The sequence below is a fragment of the Hemitrygon akajei genome, chromosome 22 (genome assembly GCF_048418815.1).
Source record: "Hemitrygon akajei chromosome 22, sHemAka1.3, whole genome shotgun sequence".
Lineage (NCBI taxonomy): Eukaryota > Metazoa > Chordata > Chondrichthyes > Myliobatiformes > Dasyatidae > Hemitrygon > Hemitrygon akajei.
In genome coordinates, this window is record NC_133145.1 from 58,580,119 (window position 1) to 58,605,093 (window position 24,975).

At 48.0% G+C, this 24,975-nt stretch overlaps 1 protein-coding gene across 3 annotated transcripts in view; it reads left to right on the plus strand.

The window, feature by feature from the left end:
- Positions 1-24,975, plus strand: part of LOC140714787 (regulator of G-protein signaling 9-like) — an 87,690-nt gene that overhangs the window by 54,331 nt on the left and 8,384 nt on the right. For 2 of the 3 annotated variants that reach the window (XM_073026358.1, XM_073026359.1), the window contains exons 13-17: positions 566-681; positions 3,235-3,322; positions 4,329-4,467; positions 8,139-8,224; positions 11,218-11,338. In XM_073026358.1, coding sequence (XP_072882459.1) covers positions 566-681; positions 3,235-3,322; positions 4,329-4,467; positions 8,139-8,224; positions 11,218-11,338 — 550 coding nt within the window. Of the gene's footprint in view, positions 1-565; positions 682-3,234; positions 3,323-4,328; positions 4,468-8,138; positions 8,225-11,217; positions 11,410-24,975 lie in introns of those variants that run through there. The other variant, XM_073026360.1, reaches the window with a different exon arrangement.

Genomic DNA, 24,975 nt, shown 5'->3' on the forward strand with positions numbered 1-24,975 from the left:
AGGTCAATACTCCCCAATGCCATTAGGCTTTACAATTCTACCGCCAGGACTTAAGAACTTTTTAAAAGCTATTATTAATGCTTTTGAGATCGTGATTTAGATGCATATCATATTTTTTTACTGAGTTAAGTATTGTATGTAATTAGTTTTGCTACAACAAGTGTATGGGACATTGGAAAAAAGTTGGAATTTCCCCATGGGGATGAATAAAGTATCTATCTATCTATCTATCTAATTACAGTATGTGTATATTGAATAGATTAAGAATCATGCACAAGCAGAGATAATGTATATTTTTTAAAAAGTGAGGTAGTGTTCACGGGCTCGATGTTCATTTAGGAATCAGATGGTAGAGGGGAAGAAGCTGTTCCTGTCTGTACCACTTTCCTGATGGTAACAGTGAGAGAAGGGCATGCCCTGGGTGCTGGGGGTCCTTAATGATGGACGCTGCCTTTCTGAGACACCGCTCCCTGAAGTGTATCAGCTCATTTCCTACAGCTGGAGGTCGGCAGGAGTTGTGGGGGGCTTGCGACTCATCACGGGCCTGTCTGTTGTCCCTCCGTAGGGTGGAGAACCCGACCAAGCTGCGGGTGGAGAGGTGGACGTTCAGCTTCCGCGAGCTGATGCGGGACCCCAGGGGCCGGCAGAACTTCGAGCTCTTCCTCAAGAAGGAATTCAGTGGTACGTACACGGAGCGCGGTTAAAGGATACAGTAGGGTGTCTCAGACCAAAACATTAACTGTTTATTCCCTTCCATAGATGCTGCCTGACCTGTTGAGATCCCCAGCAGTGTGTGTGTGTGTTACTCAAGATCTCTTGTGTTTATAATTTGTGGTCAGCTTTGTAGAACATAGAACAGCACAGTACAGGCCCTTCGTCTCACGATGTTGTGCTGACTTTTTAACCCACTCGCAGATCAGTTTAAACCTTCCCTCCACATAGGCCTCCCATTTTTCTTTCATCCCTGTGGCCCTCTTAAATATATCGCTAATATATCTGCCTCTACCATTACCGCTGGCAATGTATTCCACTCACTATGTAAAAAAATACATACCTTATGTGGGGGGAGGAGGGAGAGTCTTTGGAGACCAGGGTAGAATCGGCTGTAGTGTGGGAGTGGTCTCAACTGCTTTGTGCTCCCTTATAGCAATGTCCTGAATCAGTTCCATCCCCTTCTTCGTTTATTAGTTCTGTTCCATGTCGTATGACCTGGGCGATCGTGGTCTTTCCACGTGATTGCTCTTGGCAAATTTTTCCACAGAATTGGTTTCTTCTGGGCAGTGTCTTTACAAGACGGGTGACCCCAACCATTATCAATGCTCTTCAGAGATTGTCTACCTGGCGTCAGTGGTTGCATAACCAGGACTTGTGATCTGCACCGGCTGCTCATGTGACCGTCCACCACCTGCCCTCATGGCTTCACATGCCCCTGATCGGGGGGCTAAGCTGGTGCTACAAGGGTGACCCGCAGGCTAGCAGAGGGAAGGAGTACCTTACACCTCCTTTGGTAGAGACATATCTCCAACCCGCCACCCAACATCCACTCCTTATTTCCACATAATTATAGTCTCACACACCATCAGCTCCCAATCTGGTTCTTCTGACTGACACCAGGGGCTACCTGCATGACATTGGGGAGTGAGAGGAAGCCAGAACATCGAGGAGAAACCTGCCTGGTCTCGGAAAACAGGCAAATTCCACACGGACAACGGTGGAAATCAGGATCGATCCCCGGTCACTGGAGCTGTGGCATCGGTACCACTCTGCCCCTGTAGTATACTCTGAGGCCAGGCCTGGTCTACCAATCACACTGCAGCATACACTGAGGCCAGTCCTGGTCTGCCAATCACACTGCAGCATACACTGAGGCCAGGCCTGGTCTGCCAATCACACTGCAGCATTCACTGAGGCCAGTCCTGGTCTGCCAATCACACTGCAGCATTCACTGAGGCCAGCCTGGTCTTCCAATCACACTGCAGCATTCACTGAGGCCAGCCTGGTCTTCCAATCACACTGCAGCATTCACTGAGGCCAGCCTGGTCTTCCAATCACACTGCAGCATTCACTGAGGCCGGCCTGGTCTTCCAATCACACTGCAGCATTCACTGAGGCCGGCCTGGTCTGCCAATCAGACTGCAGCATACACTGAGGCCGGCCTGGTCTGCCAATCACACTGCAGCATACACTGAGGCCAGCCTGGTCTGCCAATCACACTGCAGCATACACTGAGGCCGGCCTGGTCTGCCAATCACACTGCAGCGTTCACTGAGGCTGGCCTGGTCTGCCAATCACACTGCAGCATACACTGAGGCCGGCCTGGTCTGCCAATCACACTGCAGCATACACTGAGGCCGGCCTGGTCTGCCAATCACTCTGCAGCATACACTGAGGCCGGCCTGGTCTGCCAATCACACTGCAGCATTCACTGAGGCCGGCCTGGTCTTCCAATCATTCTACAGCATACACTGAGGCCGGGCCCTGTGGCCTGTTTCTGTGCCAGTTATTGCATTTAGTACAATAATTTTAAAAAAAAGTTATTTAGCCTTACAGCACAGTAACAGGCCCTTCCGGCCCAATGAGTCTATGTTGCCCAATTACACACCTGTGACCAGTCAACCTATGTCCATCTTTGGAGTGTGGGAGGAAGTGGAGCACCTGGAGGAAACCCATTTGGTCACGGGGAGAACGTACGAACTCCTGACAAGAGCGGCAGAATTGTACCCTGTTGCTGATGCTGTAATAGTGTTACCCTAACCGCTGCACGATAGTGCTGCCCTTTTGAAATGTTTGAAAATACGATGTATTGCCCACGGTATAGAGGGGTGGCATTTCTAGGCAACTGCATGTATCGTGATTTTTTTCTAACAGGAATCCTTGACAACAATTAGTTGCTTCTTTAATATTTTTGTGTTTATTAACTAAATTTATTTATTTGCTTATTGTGAAAAGGCCCTTCCAGCCGCACCTCCCAACGAGCCCCAATTTAACCCAGACACAGTCATGGGACAATTTACAATGACCAATTAACCTACCAACCGCTACATCACGTAAATTCTACAAGAGTGAATTTTGTTTTTGCATAACTCATATTTTTTTCCAATTCAAATTCCGTAAGTGTGAATTTCCGCTAGCCCGACTGCTGTAACTCAGTGTGATTGCATTTTCTCTAAGCTGCTAATTGTGCTGGTGGTTCAGAGTTTTCTGAATGTGAATTGACAAGCTTTCACATCGCAGGAGAGAATCTGGCCTTCTGGGAGGCTTGCGAAGACTTGAAGTACGGAGAGCAGTCAAAGGTCAAGGTGAAGGCCGAGGAGATCTACAAGTGAGTTGGCATGAAGATCCCACAACAACTGTGCACTGTGACTCTTTAGGCCAGTTTCTGTGTCGTACAGCTCGATCGTTCTTTGACAAACACATTGATTTCAATATGAAAAGTGAGTTATGGAACAGGACCATGATGAGGCTGATTGTCCTGTAAAATAAACCAGACATCTGCGTCTCATAACCACCAGCAAAAGCCGTAAGGTCCAAGCTGATGTGTGAGTGGCAGTGGATATGCTCAGGGCTGGCAAAGCTACTCTGACAATAACAGAAGAGGAAGGGCAGCTTTGGACACTTCCACTGGCACCTCGTCCTCTCCCCATCCTCTCACTAAGGCAGATGCAACGTTAGCATTCATTTCCCCAGTGAGTGACTAGAATATAAAAGTAAGGATGTAATGCTTACATCTTTTATAAAGCACTGGTCTGACTACAGTTGAATTATTGCAAGCAGTATTGGGCCCCTTACCTAAGAATGGATGTGCTGGCATTGGAGAGGGTCCAGAGACGGTTCACGAGAATTACCCTGGGAATGAAAGTGTTAATTTTTGAGGAGTGCTTGATGGCTCTTGGCCTGTACTCACTGAAGTTTAGAACGTTGCAGAGAGATCCCAATGAAACCTATTGAATACTGAAAGGCCTAGATAGAGTGCATGTGCAGAGGATGTGTCCAATAGTGGGGTAGCCTAGGACCAGAGGGAACAGCCTTGGAATAGATGGGCATCAGTTTAGAACAGAGAAGAGGAGGAATTTCTTTAGGTAGAAGGTAGTGAATCTGTGGAATTAATTGCCACAGACGGCTGTGGAGGCCAAGTCACTGGGTATATTTAAAGCCGAGTTTGGTAGGTTCTTGATTAGTAAGGGTGTCAAAAGATACAGTGAGAAGGCATGAGAATGGAACTGAGAGGGATAATAAATCAGCCCTGATGGAATGGTGGAGGAGATTCAATGGGTCATGTGGCCTAATTCTGCTCCTACGTCTTATTGTTATCTCTCCTTTGGATTCAGGACCTTCCTGGCACAGGGAGCAAGACGTTGGATAAACATTGATGGCAGGACCATGGAGATCACGGTGAAGGGGCTGCAAAACCCTCATCGCTATGTGCTGGATGCTGCCCAAACTCACATCTACATGCTGATGAAAAAGGTTGGTCCCTTGCAGTTCTGTGTACCCTGGTCACCTCATCCTCATGCTTGAGTGAGTTCTGGCTTTTCCCTTTGGAGTGAAGGATGGTGAGAGGTAACTTGATAGGGGTTCTTCACTGGAATTCAGAAGAATGGGGGTGACCTCATTGAAACCTATCAAATGTTGAAAGGCCTCGATAGAGTGGATGTGGAGAGAATGTTTCCTATTGTGGAGGAATCTAAGATCAAGACACAGCCTCAGAATAGAAGGTCATCCTTTTAGAATGGAGATGAAGAGGAATTTCTTTAGCTAGACAGTGATATGTCTGTGGAATTCATTGCTGCAGGTGTCCCTGGGTATATTTAAGGCAAAGTTTGATAGATTCTTTGTTAGTCAAGGCAAGAAGGGATACAGGGAGAAGGCAGGAGAGTGGGACTAAGTGGAAAATTGAATCAGCCGTGATGGAGCAGACTCGAAGGGCCATCTGGCCTAATTCTGCTCCAACATCTTATGGGCTTAGGTGTACAAGATGGTATAGTTAGAATGGACAGCCAGAGACATTTTTCCCCAGGGTGGAAATAGCTAATATGAGGGGGCATGAGTTTAAGGTGATTGGAGGAAAGCATGGGGGGTGGGGGTGAATGTCAGAAGTAAGTTTTTTTGCACAGAGGGTGGTGGGTATGTGGAACACCCTACTAAGGGTGGTGGTATTTAGTAGAGTCAGATAAGCACATGGATGATAGGAAAATGGAGGGCTATGTAGGAGGAAGGGTTAGATTCATCATGGGCGGAAGGGTCTGTATGGTCCTGTGGTGTTCCATGTTCTGTTACCGTATCACACACTGGAGGTGATCTTCACACTGTTCTCTTCACCTTACAAACGACTTCACTACAGCTTTGCCCCTCATTGTCCGTCTGCACTGCACTCTCTCTGATAAAAGATAGATACAGAGAGTGATGGGTGCCAGGAGCGGAGGTAGAGGCTGGTGCATTAGCAGCATAGAAGAAACTCTTGGACGGGCACATGGATGATAGGAAAATGGAGGGCCATGTGGGAAGGAAGAGTTAGATTGATCTTAGAGTAGGTTGGCACAACATTGTGGGCCGAAGGGCCTATACTGTGCTGTAAAGCCTGAAGGGAAGTAACTGTTCTTGAACCTGGTAGGGCATCAGGTTGGGGTTGATGGTAGGTGTGAGAGGATGGCATGATCTGGATGGTGGGGATCTTTAATGATAGATCTTACCTTCTTGAGGTAGTGCCTCCTACAGATACTACCGACGGTGGGAATGTGCCCATGGCGGATTGGCTGTGTTCACTACCCTTTGCAGCTTAATGTTTCTGCATCTTCTACCAGACCATGATGAAAGCAGTCAGGATACTTTCAACATATGTCCTTAGAAGTTTGTTAAAGAGTGTATGGTGACACTCTTCCTAAACTTCCTAAAGAATAGAAATAAGCACGAGTTCTCACCAATGGGACCTTCAAGCTGCTAATTGTACAGGAAATGACCATTAGAGAAAGAAATCCAATGTCCTTCCTGACTTGGGCATTGTGATCCAGATCCAGGGGCAACATCCTGCTGCCATCAGGAAAATGGTACAGGAGCCTCAGGACTCGCACCAGCAGGTTCAGGAACAGTTATTACCCCTCTTGAACCAAAGGGGATAACTTCACTCAGCTTCCCTTGCCCCATCACTGAACTGTTCCCACAACCACTGGGCTCCCTTTCAAGGACTCTTCCTCTTCGTCTTATGTTCTCGATATTTATTTAGGTTTTTTTCCCTCTTATTGTACTGTATTTGTATGGTTGTTGTGAGCAGCTTTTCATTGATTCCATTGTGTTTGTATTTACTGTGAATGCCCACAAGACAATGAACCTCAGGGTTGTATATGGTGACATAGATTTACTTTGATAAGTTTGCTTTGAACTTCTGAACATTCTTGATGTTCTGCACCCCTCTGGGAAGGCCATTCGTTTGGCTCAGTGCTGTTACTCAGGGAAGGACATAAAACACCGGCCTAGCCTGCAGTGCCCAATCACGCAAATGAGGAAATGAAACTTGATTATGCAGGAACACACACAAAATACTGGAGTAACTGTCCGCTCTGGTTGTCTCGGCTTGGAAGGACGTAGAAGCTTCAGAGAGGGTAGGGAGGAGATTTACCAGGATGCTGCCTGGGTTAGAGAGCATTGTCTCATGAGAAAAGGTTGAGCGAGCTTGGGATTTTCTCTTTGGAGAGAGGGAGGGTGAGAGGTAACTTGATAGAGGTGTACAAGATGATAAGAGGCACAGATTGAGTGGACAGCCAGAGACTTTTTCCCAGGGCAGAAATGGCTAGTATGAGAGGGCATAATTTTAAACTGTGGAGGAAAGTAAAGGGGGATGTCAGAGATAGGATTTTTTTATACAGAGTGGTGGGTGAGTGGCAGGTACATTTAAGAAACTCTTAGATATGCAAATGGATAAAAGAAAAATGGAAGCCTATGGGGGAGGGAAAGGTTAGGTTGATCTTGGAGTAGATTAAAAGGTTGGCACAACAATTCTTGTACTGTGCTGTAATGTACTATGAATTCATCAAGTCAGGCAGCATGTATGGAAAGTAACAAACAATCGGCATTTTGGGCTGAGACCCTTTATCAGGACCAGAAAGGAAGCACCTTGGCCCGAGACGTTGGCCATTCATTCCCCTTCATAGATGCTGCCTGACCTGCTGAGTTTTCTCTGACATTTTGTGTGTGTTGCTCTGGACTTCCAGTGTCTGTTGAATCTCTTATGTCTATCTGTCAAAGAATTTACCCTGATTTACTGTATTTTACTGTAAAAGAACTTTGTCGACAACTTTGAGAGACCTTACTCTGTCGGGCAACAGAAATAAAGATCTTGGTATAAAGTTAACCCTTTAATAGGTGACCATGGGGAGCCATTGCCTTACAACTCTGCCAATGTCAGGTTACATCTTAAATTTATACAGTAAATTTTGGGCAGTAGCCAACAGCTAATCATACTTGGTCAGAGATTTCAAGAAGCGCTGATTAGGTATCAGAAAATATACCAATGTTCCCACACAGTACACAAAATTAAAACTGCACATTTACACTCAATTCCTCTATTAGCTAGACAATCTTGGACAAAGGTTAACAATACCTCATCACTGGCATGATCTATTTCTAGCTAGGTAGTGCTTGCATCTTATCCTGTAAACCTCATGACCCAAGTCTTAGCTGATCAAGCTTGACAACAAAATTTCATTCAAAATTTAATTTTCCTCTTAGTTTTCTTCCACACTATCATTTATTCAGCTGCTGGTTAAATCCTGTGGCTCCTTGTTACCCATTCCCATCACTTTTTCGTCAGTGTTTTATGGCTGTGGGTCTGTACTCACTGGAGTTTAGAAGAAGATGCTTATTCTATATATACTTGCTGTAATTCCGTTCTCTTTCTTTCAATTATCATGTATTTCATTGTACCGCTGTCGCAAAGTTAATTAATTTTGCGACGTATGCCAGTGATATTAAATCCGATTTTGATTGGTTCTTGATTAGTAACGGTCTCAAAGATTACGGGGAGAAAACAGGCAAACGGGGTTGAGAGGGATAGTAAACCAGCCATGATCAAATGGTGAAGCAGACTTGATGGGCTGAATGGCCTAATTCTGCTCCTATGTCTTACGATCTTATGTTCCTGGCAGGATTCATATCCACGTTTCTTGAAGTCCCCCATTTACAAGGAGACACAAAATAAGGCATTGGTTCCTGAGGAGACCAAGCAGAAGAGGTGAGTGTGCCTGTCCCCTCTATTCCTCAGAGAGAAGTACAGCAGTACAGTGCGTCTCCGTAATCTAAGCCCATTGCCCAAAGCACGGGTGCGAATTTGAGTAGTTACAGCAAGCCCCCAGGGTTCTAGTCCTGAGAACTGCTGATAAACTGAACGTTTTGTAAGTCCGAAATGACCGACTGTGTGCAGGAGAAACCGTGGTGACAGGAGAGGAGCAGGCACGGGAGGATTGGTCTCCTGCCATCCTCACTGACCCACTGAGTGAGTCTGCTCAGCTTGACCCAGCCCCAGATTAGAGTCACAGAGCACTGAAAGCCCTTCAGCCCATCTAGTCTGTGGCAAACTATTATGCTGCCTAGCCCTGGAATCTAGGGCCTAGATTTTTGTGGCTTGCAAGAGAGGGCCATTCCCACCCCACAGAAGGTGAGTGTAAAAGACAGCAGATCCTTCCCCTCCTGCCAAACACTTGGTCGTAAATCAGGTGCTCTCATTCAGGAAGGACCTGGATCGCTCAAGGGCTGAAGTGCGAGTCTGGTTACTGGGTGTGTGCTTTGGGAGAGTCAGGAAGGTTATCAGAGCTTGCAGCAGGATATGGACCAGCTGGAAAACTGGCAGATGGAACTTAATGCAGACCAGTGTGAGGTGTTGCACTTTGGGAGGACAAACCAGGGTAGGACTTTCACAGTGAGTGGTAGGGCGCTGAGGAGTGCGGTATAACAGAGGGATCTGGGAATACAGATCCATAGTTCCTTGTAAGTGGTGTCACAAATAGATAAGGGTGTTTTGAAACGTAGGTTGTCATAAATCAAAGTACGTATTGAGTTAGGATGCTACTGAAGTTGTATCAGATGTTGGTGAGGTCTAATTTGGAGTATTGTGTGGTTTGGCTACTACCTACAGGAAAGGTGTAAATAAGGAGGATGGTGTCCTGGGAGGAACATCCAAATGTTCATTTATTTAGTTAGAGATATAGCCCTTCAGCCCAACAATCCCACGCCACCCAATTAACCTACTAACATCTACGGAATGTGGGAGGAAACCAGAGCACCCGGAGGAAACCCACGCGGTCATGAGGAGAGTGTACGAACTCCTTACCTACCTCCATCCACTGCCCCAGTCCATCATCCCCACAGACTCAGTCATCCAGCCCTTTGCTTATGGGGGTGGAGGAACCCTCTACATCTTCACAGGCTGCTTGTGTGGGATCTTCCTGCGAGCACATCAGCCATCACGTTATGACATCAGGCAGAAGAATAAAACACTGCAGGTAGTGGAAATCCGAAACAAAATCAGCAGGTCGGGCTGCTTCTGTAGAAAGAGAAACACTGACATCAGTGAGGAACAGATGGGCTGTCACATCTCTGAGGGGTTAGGAAAGCCCTCTTGTGAATGCACGGCCAGCAATCAACATAAAGCTGAGGCTTCGGATAGAGGATCTGTGAATGTGAGAGATTGCAACCGTGAGAGGATTTGTCTCATCCCACACATTCAGTTCTCTAACCAACGAGTTTCTCTTAACATTAACAGGAGTGTGTTACCAGTCAGTAGAGGGTGGACAAATTTGGATTGCTTTCGAGGCTGAGGGGGAGACCTGACTGGACTGTGAGAGGCAGAGACATGGTGGGCAGTCAGCCACTTTTCCCCAGGGGAGACATGTCAAATACCGGGGGCAGAGGCTCGAGGTGAGAGAGGGAAAGTTTATTTATTTTGTGGACTTTCGGTCCACTGAGCCCATGCCGTCCACTTGCACCCGTTGTGACCATGAACATCAAAACATGCAGTGAAATGTGTCGTTTGCATCAAATCGGGGATTTTGCTAGGGGCAGTCCGAAAGTGTCACCACACTTCCAGTCTCAGCACAGCATGCCCACAACTTACTAACCCGAACCTGTACGTCTTTGGACTGTGGGAGGAAACCAGGGCACCCGGAGGGAACCCACGTGGTCACGGGGAGAACGTAAAAGCTCCTCACAGGCCGCAGCAGAATTGAACGCGGGTTGTTGGCGCTGTAATAGTGTTGCGCTAACTGGCCGCTACTCTACCGCGCTTCCCCATTCTTTAAAGGGGGTGCGTGAGGCTAGTTGTTTTCAGAGGGTGGCGGATGTCTGGAAGTCGCTGCGAGGGGGGGGCGGAAGCAGATATGATGGCAAAGAGTAAGAGTGTGTTAGACAGACACGTGAACAGGAGGCACACGGCTGTGTGCGGGCAGGTAGGGTGAGGTTAATTTGGCACATTGAACGGCACGGGTTCCTGTGCTTTTCTGCGTTCTGTTGTTCTCTTTTGTTGCTTCAGCCCCTCCTCCCACAGCCCCGGTGAAGTGGAACCAGGGAGTTACTGTGACGTAAACAGAAAATTCCCATCCGGACGGGCGGCACCCACGGGGAGAGAAACAGAGTTAACTGAACTTCTATCAGAGCCATGACCCTGGTCTGGTTCACCCCTTCCCCACCTCCCCCTCTGTAAGTGCTGTCTGACTTGCTTCACACTTCCAGTATTTATTTAGGTGGTGAGATACATTGCAGAAAAGGCCTTTCTGGCCCTTTGAGCCATGCTGCCCAGTAATCCCCTGATTTAACCCTGGCCTAATCACATGACAATTTACAATGACCAATTAACCTACCAACCGGTACGTCTTTGGACTGTGGGAGGAAACCAGAGCACCCGGAGGAAACCCACGCACTCACAGGGTGAACGTACTAACCGAGTTGAGGGGGGGAGCAACCACGATGCATCTCTGCTGCCCACTAGGGTTTTACTTCGGGGTTTCCAGCATCTGCGGTATTCTAGTGTAATCTTGGATCTTGCTGTATGCCAGAGACAGGGTGAAGGGGTGGTGAATTTCCTGCTTTGATGCTCGGGGAGGGGGATTGTGGAGGGTGTGGGAGGTGGTTAAAGATCCACGCCCTTGCTGTCCGGAGGTCGCCGTAGCCGCTGTCTCCCCTCGCCCACCCTTCCACCGCCCTCTCTCAGGCTTGTGTCTCCTTGCTTTGCAGCAACTTCCCCTTCATGAGGAGGCAGCGGCGCTCGAGCCCCAGCCCCGTGGTCCTGAGGCAGCTGGAGGAGGAGGCGAGGGCGCGGGCAGCGGCCAGCACCAAGGTGGTCGACATCACGCAGGTGATGAGCAAGTTAGATCGCAGGCACCAACTGAAACAGGAACCTGTCCGACCAGAGGCCCAGTGAAGAGCTCTGAGTAAACTGGGGTGGGTGGGGGGAGGTGGGGGGGGGCAGTCTGTCAATTACGTCTGATCCTTCCAGGGTGAGTTTAGGGACCACAGAAATGATGCAAGTTCAAACCTTCCAAAGTGGCCGAGTTCAAAGATGGAGTTCATCAGAGGCGTGGACAGTCAGAGCCCTTCTCCCCAGGGCAGAGATGTCAAATACCCAAGGGCAGAAGTTAAAGGTGAAAGGGCAGGAGAGGAGGTATGAGGCCATTTGTTTACACAGAGGGTGATGAGACTCTGGAACTTGCTGCCGGGGAGGTGGAAGCAGGTTACTATAGCACAGTACAAGCCCTTCAGCCCATGATATTGTGTTCACCTCCGACATCAATCTAATCCTTCCCTCTCACACATCTCTCCATTTTTCTATCGTCCATGTGCCTGCCTAAGAGTCTCTTAAATGTCCCTAATGTATCTGCCTCTCCCATCACCCCTGGTAGTGAGTTCCATATGCCCACCACTCTCTGTGTAAAAAAAAAACACAAAACACACACAACTACCTCTGGCATCCCTGCTATATTTTCCTCCAAGCACCTTAAAATTAAACCTTAAATACACGAGAGTGTCTTCCCTCCTTTCTGTGCCACACCCTGGCCAGGGAGGGCTGGGCAACCTTCACCCAGAGCTGCCCTGAGTATCTTCCAATGCAAGGGGCAAGACAAGCTCCTGGACCTCCTGTGGACATGGGGTGGGGGGGGGGGGGGTTGGGGGCAAGGGGGTTCCAACCCTGCCCTCCATTCTAGATAGAGTGGACGTGCAGAAGATGTTTCCAATAATGGGGGAGTCAAGGACCAGAGGGCACAACCTCGGTGTGCAAGGATGCGATCTGAACAGAGATGAGGAGAGCTCTTGTTAGCCAAAGGGTGCTGAACCTATGGAATTCATTGCAATGGAAGCCAGGTCATCAGGTATATTTAAAGTGGAGGTTGGTAGGTTCTTGACTAGTAAGGGTGGCAAAAGATATGGAGAATGGGGTTGAGAGGGATAATAAATCAGCCATGATGGAATGGTGGAGCAGACTCGATGGGGTGAATGGCCTAATTCTGCTCCTGTGCCTCATGGTCCAGATTCTCAATACCAGCTCCATCCCCTTGCCTCATGGTCCAGGCTCTCATCTCCAGCTCCATCTCCTGTGCCTCATGGTCCAGGCTCTCATCTCCAGCTCCATCTCCTTGCCTCATGGTCCAGGCTCTCATCTCCAGCTCCATCTCCTGTGCCTCATGGTCCAGGCTCTCATCTCCAGCTCCATCTCCTTGCCTCATGGTCCAGACTCTCATCTCCAGCTCCATCCCCTGTGCCTCATGGTCCAGGCTCTCATCTCCAGCTCCATCTCCTGTGCCTCATGGTCCAGGCTCTCATCTCCAGCTCCATCTCCTTGCCTCATGGTCCAGGCTCTCATCTCCAGCTCCATCTCCTGTGCCTCATGGTCCAGGCTCTCATCTCCAGCTCCATCCCCTTGCCTCATGGTCCAGACTCTCATCTCCAGCTCCATCTCCTTGCCTCATGGTCCAGGCTCTCATCTCCAGCTCCATCTCCTTGCTCTACCACTCCTCTAGGAAGCATGAAGGGTGGGGCTTGGGCAGCATTTAGAGTCAGGCCGCACAGAAACAAGCCATTCAGCCCAACTCATCCATACTGACCAAGATGCCCGGCTGGTCTAGTCCTATTTGGCTGCGTTTGGCCCAGATCCCTCTAAACCTTTCCTGTCCATGTACCTGCCCAAATGTCTTTCCAGTGTTAATACTGTCCCTGCCTCAACCATTTCCTTGGGCAGCTCGTTCCATCTGCTCACCTCCCTCTGTGTGAACAAGTTGCTCCTTACATCGGTGATGTGCAAGGACTCAGTTATCCAAACACCCATAGGTATTGGATTCAACAATGCATTCACGTTTGGACTGATGAAAGCCAAAACTCCATCCCACCTCCCCAACACACCACAGCCCCATACCTTTGACATTGTGCACAATTTAACCCCAGCTGCCCTCTCCTGCAGCAACCCCCGCCCTTGCAACCCCCCCCCCCCCCCCCCAGTGCCTTGGCTTTCCTTACGGTCAGATTCAGAGTTATTTATCACGTGTACATGGAAACATCTAGTGAAATGCATTGTTTGCATTAACAGCTAACACAACCCAAAGGTGTGCTGGGGGCAGCCCGCAAGTGTCACCACATATTCCAGCATGTCCACCTTGTTCCAGCAGAACAACCCAACAAAATAACAACAGCTAAACAAGCCCCTTTGCCACCCTCCCTCCCACCAGCCACCCACACACACGCAGTCAGGCCTCCAACCCCAGCACAGGCCGCCTCCGGGCCTCTGGTCCTTGTCCCTGGATTCTCAGAATGGCAGCCGCTGGACGTCCAACTTCCAATCCCTGGCCTGGACCGGTCCTGGATGCAATAAACCCTACGACGTCTATGCAATTTGAAAGCTCCAAAGCGGAGGAGTAGCATTAATCTGAGATTTTTTTTAAAATGAAGCTTCTGCTAACATCCAAGGCTCGTCCCCCTCTGGCTCTCTCAGCCTGGGATAGGCATAGGAATTCCCCTCTCCTCCCCCCCCCCTCATTCGAGGAACTCGGCCCAGTAGCACTTCCATTGAGTTCGGCTCTGAAAGAGTCTTTGCAAGATGTGTAGAATTCCCCCACGCATCGTAGATATCAGTTTCCATGACGATCAATATTCACTGAAGTGAAATGAAACTTTAGGGTGGCCTAGCATTCTACAGAGAGTGAATGTGCAAATAGAAATGAACCGTAGACAAGTTAGAAAACCTGTAGGCTGTATGCAGAACCCATGAGTACAATATCTGGGTAGTAACGAGGGCCTATAGTATGATATAGAGGTATTCGTGGAGTTATACACATTGTGGCGCATAGGTAGTTAAGGTGTTCCATACGATAGTTAGTCGTGAGCTTTGTATAAGGTGACATATTATGCTGTTGGGAACTATTGATGTGTAATGCACAGATAATTGAAAGATTAATTTTACTTGTCACATCTACGTCAAAACACGCAGCTAAATGCATCATTTACATCAAATCAAATCAGCGAGGATTGTGCTGGGGGCAGCCCACAAGTGTCACCGCGCTTCCAGGGCCAACGCTCACAACCCAATAACCGCGGCAGTGTAGCGGTAAGCGTGACGCTATTACAGCTCCCGGTGTTTTCGGAGTTCAATTCCGGTGCCGTTCTGTAAGGAGTCTCTGTGGAATGTGTAGGATATCCCCGGGTGCTTTGGTTTCCTCCCACAGTCCACTGACGTACCGGGTAGGTTATTTTGTCATTGTAAATTGTCCCGGGATTAAGGTTTAATCGGGGTTAGGGGCTACTGGGGTGGCATAGCTCAGAGGGCCGGATGGGCTTACTCCCTGCTGTATCGCTATAAAAATACCCCTAACCCATACGTCTTTGGACTGTGGGAGAAAACTGGAGCACCCGGAGGAAACCCACATGGTCAAGGGGAGAACGTACAGACTCCTTACGGACACGGCAGGGTTGACTTTGATCACTGGTGCCGTAAGGAGATTGCACTAACCCTTTGATACCGGCAGCTCTAGCACATAGTGGTGAGTTTTGTACCAGATGAGAGACAGCTATATATAAAGTAACAGAAGGGTAATTGGGGAAGTGTATATTACACAGAAGTAGCTACATATGGCTGCTCACAGGGAGATTATATATAATGGCATAATGATAGTCAGGGAGCTGATTATAAGGTGATGTACAGGTAGTTCAGGAGCTAACGCTAAGGTCATGCACACTGGTGAGGGGGCTACATACAAAATGGTCATTGTGATCTAGAAGCTATTTATAAACTGAATCACAGGTAGTTAAGAACATATATAATGACACATGATAAGTTAGGGAACTGTATATAATGCCCAGACAGCCGGGTGCAGAGAGTGGGTTCAAGGAACTAATAGGTCAGGGGTCCACCTTCACTGTCCGGCGTGGTGTTCCCGTTATTTGTGAGGTTAGAGAAGTTGCTGCAAGCTCTGAAGTTAGGATCTGGCAGCTTTAGACTGGTGCATCTCATTTGCCGTGAGTCTGCTGGTGACGGGTAACCATGAGGCCCACACAACGGGAGGGAGGGAGGGAGGGTGGGGTGAGCTGTGGGTGCATTCCGAGCCCACTGGGCTTTGGCTAAGTGCACTTGTAGGAAGAATGATGGGGGTGGGATTCATCACCTACTTTCAGACCTGTCAAGGTCCCAAACCCCCCACTTCCCCGCTGTTAGAAGTAAATGCACATCCCAGCCGTGAGTGTGAATCTCCCTCTAACTAGTACACAGCCTGTTGTGATGTTGTCTGTGAAAGTAATCATCTCCCAGTACCATGGGATGTGTCCATCGTTGCACTGTCACCATACAAACTGCGCCGTGTCTGCATTTTAAGATCTAAATTCCACAAACCAGAGCTCCTGTGATCAGTGGATTGTCGGCGACACTCTCCAGTTCATCTCCATTTAACAAATAAAGTTGTGTCGATCATTGCACATCCACTCTGTGTCTTTTCTGTTGTGTCCGGTGTACGTTTGCATCGTGTGGTGAGCTCGGGCCAACTCCCGGCACTGGTGCTTTTGCATTACATTGTCTGACTCCAGTCGTGTCCACCTTTCCACCACATCCATCACGCATCAAGTCACAGAAGATGACAGCACAGAAACAGGTCCTTCAGCCCACAAACACGAGACTACCACGTGCTGGGAATCCAGAGCAACACACACAAAATGCCGGAGGAACTCAGCAGGTCAGGCAGCATCTATGGAAAAGAGTAAACAGTCAACGTTTCGGGCCGAGACCCTTCATCAGGCCTGGAAATAAAGAGGTTAGCGTAGAGGGGAGGAAAAAGTGCAAGGTGGTAGGTGAAACTGGGAGGGAGGAAGGTGAAGTAAAGAGCTGGGAAGTTGATTGGTGAAAGAGATACAGGGCTGGAGAAGGGGGAATCTGATAGGAGAGGACAGAAGGTCATGGAAGAAAGGGGAGGGAGGAGATGGGCAGTGAGGAGAGAAGGTGAGAGAGGGAAATGGGAATGGTGAAAGACAAGGGGGGGCAATTATCAGGTTAGATGTTTAATAGTCCCTCAGCCCATCCAGTCCGTGCTGAAGCTTTGAATGGGTGGGGAAGCTTAAGGCATGGGTTTTACTCTCCGCACCCAGCACACTAACTCCTGTTGGAGCAGCATCTAATATCGGCTCATTGATCGTCTCTGCACGGCGCCACGTTCTGCTGTCGGCTACAGAGTTCCCACTCCAGACACACCTCGTTAACATCAGTTCGAACTTAAAACACCATGATAGTGACCATAGCCTTCTAAACCATGTACTTATCAAAACTTTTCTTAAATTTTGCAGTTGAACCCACATCCGCCACTTCTGCTGGCAGGTTGTACCACCCTCTGAGTGAAGGAGTTCCTCTTCAGCTTCCCCTTAAATATTTCACCTTTCACCGTTAACCTACGACTTCTTATTTTAATTCCACCCAACCTCAGTGGAAAAAGTCTGCTTGCATTTACCTTGTCTATACCCCTCATAATTTAGTATATTTCTGTCCAATCTCCCCTCATTCTCCTACGCTCCAGGGAATAAACTCCTGACCTGTTCATCCTTTCCCTATAATTACAAAGTCCTTGTAATTTTTCTCCGTACTCTTTCAATACTATTGATCTCTTTCCGGCAGGTAGGTGATCAGAACCAATGCCCTCAAACATTTAAGAAAAATTTGGACAGACACTCTCAATCCGAGGGAGAAAAGATCGCTTGCTAAATGTACCTCTCATATTTGTATACCTCTATCAAATTTCCCCTCACAAAATGAAACAACGAAATTCACAACATATCTCGGTGATAACAAACCTGATTCTGATCAGGTTGCCTAGGTTAGGACCAGGGAATTAAGTTCTAACCTATTCAACCTTTCCCTGTAACTTAGATACATCCATGTAAATTTTCTCTGCATTCTTTCAAACTTTCCATCCCTTTTGCCCATTTTCAACCTCCCTCAACATTGCCCCCATCAGAACATCCACTCTTCATCGCCTCGGCCGTGTACTTGGGGCTCTCTGCTCTGTGTTTGTGTCATTCCGTAGCAGGCAAACACGGTTGTGACCCAGTGCGATCCCTCTCCAAGTCACAGAGGAAAGAGAGAAGGTGGGAAGATCTTGGGGTGAAGTGGTGTGTCGCCCAGGGACACCCCTAATCTCCTCTTGGAAGCCATGAAGTAACTCTGCAGAAATTATTTTTCACAAGCATCTTAGGCAAACGGGAAATTCTAACGGTTGCAAAATTACTTCCCTCTTTTCATTACATCTGAGGCCATTTGGCCCATCGAGCACTTACTTTATTCACCTCTACATTTACACGGATTAGGAATTTGCTGTGGTGTGTTGGGACGTGCAACTACAGAAACATTCAACAATTATACAGAACAAAGATTTATATAAAAATAAAGTTTATAGTACAGATAGGGATTAAAATGTTTATTAATAAATACATAAATACCAGTGTATTTACAATGTAAATACCACTTTTGCCATGCTGGCTCTCAAAACAATCGAGTTAATCCCATTCCTTCATTTATTTTGAACACAGAATAATACAACACAGGCACTTCAGCCCATCTGTAACCTGTTAGACAATAGACAGTAGGTGCAGGAGTAGGCCATTCGGTCCTTCTAGCCAGCACCGCCATTCACTGTGATCATGGCTGATCATACACAATCAGTACCCCGTTCCTGCCCTCTCCCCATATCCCTTGACCCCGCTATCTATAAGAGCTCTATCTAACTCTCTCTTGAATGCATCCAGAGACTTGGCCTCCACTGCCTTCTGGGGCAGAGCATTCCCCATATCCACCACTCTCTGGGTGAAAAAGTTTTTCTGCATCTCTGTTCTAAATGGCCTACCCCTTATTCTTAAACTGTGGCCTCTAGTTCTGGACTCACCCATCAGCGGGAACATGCTTCCTGCCTCCAGTGTGTCCAATCCCTTAATAATCTTATATGTTTCAATCAGATCCCCTCTCATCCTTCTAAATCCCAGTGTATACAAGCCCAGTCGCTCCAATCTTTCAACATATGACAGTCCCGCCATTCCTGGAATTAACCTTGTGAACCTACGCTGCACTCCCTCAATAGCAAGAATGTCCTTCCTCAAATTTGGAGACCAAAACTGCACACAATACTCCAGGTGGGGTCTCACCAGGGCCCTGTACAGCTGCAGAAGGACCTCTTTACTCCTATACTCAATTCCTCTTGTTATAAAAGCCAGCATGCCATTAGCTTTCTTCACTGCCTGCTGTACCTGCATGCTTGCTTTCATTGACTGATGTACAAGAACACCTAGATCTCGTTGTACTTTCCCTTTTCCTAACTTGACTCCATTTAGATAGTAATCTGCCTTCCTGTTCTTGCCACCAAAGTGGATAACCTCACATTTATCACATTAAGCTGCATCTGCCATACATTTGCCCACTCACCCAACCTGTCCAAGTCACCCTGCGTTCTCATAACATCCTCCTGACATTTCACACTGCCACCCAGTTTTGTGTCATCAGCAAATTTGCTAATGTTACTTTTAATCCCTTCATCTAAATCATTGATGTATATTGTAAACAGCTGTGGTCCCAGCACCGAACCTTGCGGTACCCCACTGGTCACAGCCTGCCATTCCGAAAGGGACCCATTAATCGCTACTCTTTGTTTCCTGTCAGCCAGCCAATTTTCAATCCATGTCAGTACTCTGCCCCCAATACCATGTGCCCTAATTTTGCCCACTAATCTCCTATGTGGGACTTTATCAAAAGCTTTCTGGAAGTCCAGGTACACTACATCCACTGCCTCTCCCTTGTCCATTTTCATAGTTACATCCTCAAAAAACTCTAGAGGACTAGTCAAGCATGATTTTCCTTTCATAAATCCATGCTGACTCAGACTGATCCTTCTACTGCTATCCAAATGTGTCATAATTTCCTCTTTTATAATTGACTCCAGCATCTTTCCCACCACTGACGTCAGGCTAACCGGTCTATAATTCCCTGTTTTCTCTCTCCCTCCTTTCTTGAAAAGTGGGACAACATTAGCCACCCTCCAATCAGCAGGAACTGTTCCTGAATCTATAGAACATTGGAAAATGATTACCAATGCGTCCACGATTTCTAGAGCCACCTCTTTAAGTACCCTGGGATGCAGACCATCAGGTCCCGGGGACTTATCAGCCTTCAGACTCAACAGTCTATCCAACACCTTTTTTTGCCTAATATAAATTTCCTTCAGTTCATCCTTTACCCTAGTTCCTTTGCCCACTATTACATCTGGGAGATTGTTTGTGTCTTCCCTAGTGAAGACAGATCCAAAGTACCTGTTCAACTCATCTGCCATTTCCTTGTTCCCCATAATAAATTCACCCGTTTCTGTCTTCAATGGCCCAATTTTGGTCTTAACTATTTTTTTGCTATTCACATACCTAAAGAAGCTTTTACTATCCTCCTTTATATTCTTGGCTAGTTTACCTTCGTACCTCATTTTTTCTTGGTGTATTGCCTTTTTTGTTATCTTCTGTTGCTCTTTAAAAGCTTCCCAGTCCTCTGGTTTCCCGCTCATCTTTGCTATGTTATACTTATTCTCTTTTATTTTTATACTGCCCTTTACTTCAGCCACGGCCGCCCCTTACTCCCCTTAGGATCTTTCTTCCTCTTTGGAATGAACCGATCCTGCACCTTCTGCATTATTCCCAGAAATACCTGCCATTTTTGTTCCACTGTCTTTCCTGCTAGGGTATTGTTCCATTGAACTTTGGCCAGCTCCTCCCTCATAGCTCCATAGTTCCCTTTGTTCAACTGTAATAATGACACATCCGATTTTCCCTTCTCCTTCTCAAATTGTAGGTTAAAACATATCATATTATGGTCACTACCTCCTAATGGTTCCTTTACCTCGAGGTCCCTGATCAAATCTGGTTCATTGCACAACACTAAATCTAGAATTGCCTTCTCCCTGTTAGGTTCCAGTACAAGCTGTTCTAAGAATCCATCTCGGAGGCACTCCACAAACTCCCTTTCTTGGGGTCCAGTACCATTCTGATTCTCCCAGTCTACCTGCATGTTGAAATCCCCCATGACAACTGTATCAATACCTTTGTGACATGCCAATTTTAACTCTGATGCTCCAACAACTCCCCCCAGATTCTACCACCCACCTACACCCCAGGGGCACTTCATGGCTGTCAATTAACCAAGCGACCCACCTGACTTTCAAATGTGGGAGAAACTGGAGAAAAGAAAACGTGGTCATGCAAACTCCACACAGTCAGCATCAGAGATCAGGATCCAACCCAAGTCCTTGAAGCTGTGAAGCAACAGCTCTCCGGGCGGTGTTACCCGTGGTCCCTGAGCATTTCCCAAGGCAAAGCAAAGTAAACGGAATCGTTGCTGGAATTGAAAGCTTTGCAACTCGCTGTCATGAATGACCAAGGGTAAAACCTCAGAAGGCCTCACGTTGCCACACGACCTCCCTTGTCCAAACCTCCTGAAACACACCTCAACAACCCCATCCCCAGGCTCACTCCTCCTCACACCCCTCCTTCCCTCTATTGACCCAACCTCCTGAAACACACCTCAACAACCCCATCCCCAGGCTCACTCCTCCTCACACCCCTCCTTCCCTCTATTGACCCAACCTCCTGAAACACACCTCAACAACCCCATCCCCAGGCTCACTCCTCCTCACACCCCTCCTTCCCTCTATTGACCCAACCTCCTGAAACACACCTCAACAACCCCATCCCCAGGCTCACTCCTCCTCACACCCCTCCTTCCCTCTATTGACCCAACCTCCTGAAACACACCTCAACAACCCCATCCCCAGGCTCACTCCTCCTCACACCCCTCCTTCCCTCTATTGACCCAACCTCCTGAAACACACCTCAACAACCCCATCCCCAGGCTCACTCCTCCTCACACCCCTCCTTCCCTCTATTGACCCAACCTCCTGAAACACACCTCAACAACCCCATCCCCAGGCTCACTCCTCCTCACACCCCTCCTTCCCTCTATTGACCCAACCTCCTGAAACACACCTCAACAACCCCATCCCCAGGCTCACTCCTCCTCACACCCCTCCTTCCCTCTATTGACCCAACCTCCTGAAACACACCTCAACAACCCCATCCCCAGGCTCACTCCTCCTCACACCCCTCCTTCCCTCTATTGACCCAACCTCCTGAAACACACCTCAACAACCCCATCCCCAGGCTCACTCCTCCTCACACCCCTCCTTCCCTCTATTGACCCAACCTCCTGAAACACACCTCAACAACCCCATCCCCAGGCTCACTCCTCCTCACACCCCTCCTTCCCTCTATTGACCCAACCTCCTGAAACACACCTCAACAACCCCACCCTCCAGGCACAGTCCTCCTCTCAACCTTCCCTCCTTTTATCTGCTGCCTCTCAACTGCCCCACTTCTCAGTAACCTGACCTTTGAAATTCACCTCCTCCCCAACCTTCCTCACCCTCCCTCCTCAACTTACCTCACTCTTCCCAACCTCCCTCAGTCCTTCCTCCTCAACCCTCACCCTACTTCAACCTCCCTCCTCAACTTCACTGTCTCCTTCCTCCATCCTCAACCTCTTTTACTCCTCCCCAATCTCAATCTCCCTCACTTCTTCCTCTTCAACCCACCCCTCCTCAACATCACTCCTCCCTCTTCAACCTCCCTCACATTCCTCAATTTCTCTCACCCTCCCTCCTCAACTTCCCTTACTACTTCCTCCTCAATCTTCCACACCCTCCCTCGACCTCCCTCACTCTTCCTTCCTCAACCTCCTTCACCCTCACGCCTCAGCTTACCTCACCCTTCAACCTCAGCCTCCCTCCCTTCTTTCTCTTCAACCCCACCCCTCCTCAATCTCACACAATCCCTTTTCAACCTCCGTCACATTCCCTCCTCAATCTCGCACCCTCCCCGCTCAACTTCCCTCACCCCTTCCTCCTCAACTCTCACTTCTTCCTGAATTCTCACCTCCTCCTCAACCTCCTCCATCCTCAACACTCACTCCTTCCTCCTCAAATTCACTCTCCCCACTCTCACTCACTTTCCCTCCTCAACCTTCCATACCCTCCCTCCTCAATCTCACTCACTCCTCCCTTCTCCCCTCTCTACCTCCCTTACTTTCCCTCCTCAAACTCACTCATCCTCCCTCCTCAATCTTCCTCACCCTCTTTCCTCCTTCCCTCACTCCTTGCTCCTCAATCCTCACCCTCCCTCCCTCCTTCCTCTTCAACCCACACCTCTCTCCTAATCTCACTTACTCCTTCCTCCTCAACCCCCTCCCTCCTCAGCCTCCCTCACCCTTGCTCCTCAACCTCACTCTTCCCTCCCTCCTCAACTTCCTTCACCCTCCTCAACCTCACTCACTCCCCCTCCCTCCTTGAGTGACTCATCCTCCCTCCTTGAACTCACTTTCTCCTCGGTCCTCCACTTTCTTCACTCCTCCCTCCTCAACCTCACTTACCCTCATTCTCAGACAGTAAGTGCCCAGTCACCACCCCAGTCATTTTCCAATTCTCCTCTAATGGTCCCACCCAAAATCTGGGTCCCTCTCTCATTACCTTCCCGCCCACTGAAAACAAGCCTGAAAATCTCAGGAAACTTTTCAGTTCCAGGGGTGTGTGTGTGTGTGTGTGTGTGTGTGTGTGTGTGTGTGTGTGTGTGTGTGTGTGTGTGTGTGTGTGTGTGTGTGTGTGTGTGTGTGTGTGTGTGCGTGTGTGTGTGTGTGTGTGTGTGTGTGTGCGCACGCACGCAAGCGTGCAGAGGGAGATGACAGGCTGACAGAACCAGGCAGGTAAGGAGGGGTGGTGCTGAGCGACAGCGGCTGGTGTAGAAACAGATACAGAGAGAGAGAAACGGGGGTAGACTGAGGCAGGTGGGATAGAGAAGGGTGGAGATGGAGATACCCTGTAGTTGAGGGCTGTCTGTGTGTGTGTGTCTGTGTGTGCGTGAGTGTGTGGGTGTGAGTGTGCATGTGAGTGTGTGTGTGTGTGATTGTGTGTGTGTGTGTCTGTGTGTGCGTGAGTGTATGTGAGTGTGTGTGTGTGTGTGTGTGTGCATGTGAGTGTGTGAGTGTGTGTGTGTGCATGTGATTGTGTGTGAGTGTGTGGGTTTGATTTTGCTCTTGTTGCTCAGTGCATGTTGTGTTCTGTGTTGTGCTGCTGAGCATTGTAGGCACACTGCGTTGGTGTCAGAATTAGTGCCAACACTTGCGGGCTGCCCCCAGCACACCCTTAGATTGTGTTGGTTGTTAACACAAACGACACATTTCACTGTGTATTTTAATGGACGTGATAAATAAAGCAGAATCGGAATCAGAGTTGGAGGCAGATAAGTGAAGACAGAAGAGGGTACAGATTCTGAAATCGGATGTAATAGGGCTAAGAAGTTGAACCAGGTAAGGTCGGGAGGATGGGCAGATGGGAGGGGGGTTTGGAATGGAATGAGATGATGGGGTGGGGGCTAGTGGGAGTTGGAAACAGGTGGGAGGGGGTAAGATAACCTGGGAGGATCAGGTGAGGGTTACCTGCAATTGTTTTTGACGCAATACCTCAAAAAGGCAGCATCCATCATTAAGGGCTCTCATTATCAGTGAGGATGTTACCATCAGAGAGGAGGTACAGGAGCCTGAACACTACTCACTCAGTGTTTTAGGAACAGCTTTTTCCCCTCCACCATCAGATTTCTGAGCGGATCATGAACACTATCTCACCATTTTGCTCTCTTTTTGCATTGTGATGGAATTGGTTTAATGTCAAACGAAATCATAAGCCCTTTTGATATAGATAGCTATGGGTATCTTCACTCTTCAAAGGCAAGATAATTCTCCTCTTTATCCTCCATGGCGGGTTCAGCTGCCAATACCCACTACTTGAGTGCCGGGTGTGCCCTCCCTACCAAGGAGAGGATACTTCCAGCTAGCAAAGTGATTTAAACTCGGTTCATTTTTTTTTAGTGATATTTATTTAATTTAGATAAAATTCTTAAAACACGTTTAAGGCTCACAGAGGATTTCTATATTATATTAAATTTCCAAATTACAAGTAATTACAAGTAACACAAAGGATTTCTAAAGCACAGGTACAATTCCTATCAGCTAAAATGACATACCAATGAGTTGCAGACAGACAGGTCACCTGTCACAGAAATCAAAGGCAGAAGAATGGATTCTAGTCACCCCAAGTTTCTGTCATTCTTCTTGTTTGTCCTTGACCATTCCTAACAAGTCTGACTGCTCTCTAACATTTATACTGGGTTATTTTTGCTACTTGGAAACCTCACACATGTTATGTTTTTTCAGCTACTTTCATCAGGCCAGGTGAATGCATTTTTAATTAAGCTGAAGAGGACCCTGTTGCTTTCCCTTGATTAAATAAAGGACCAACAAGGACATTATTGTTTGTGACAGAAAGCTGAATAAAGAGTATTGGGAATATTGGTTGGGGGTTAACTTACTCAAAAATAACTCTTTTGACCCCAGGAAGAGTC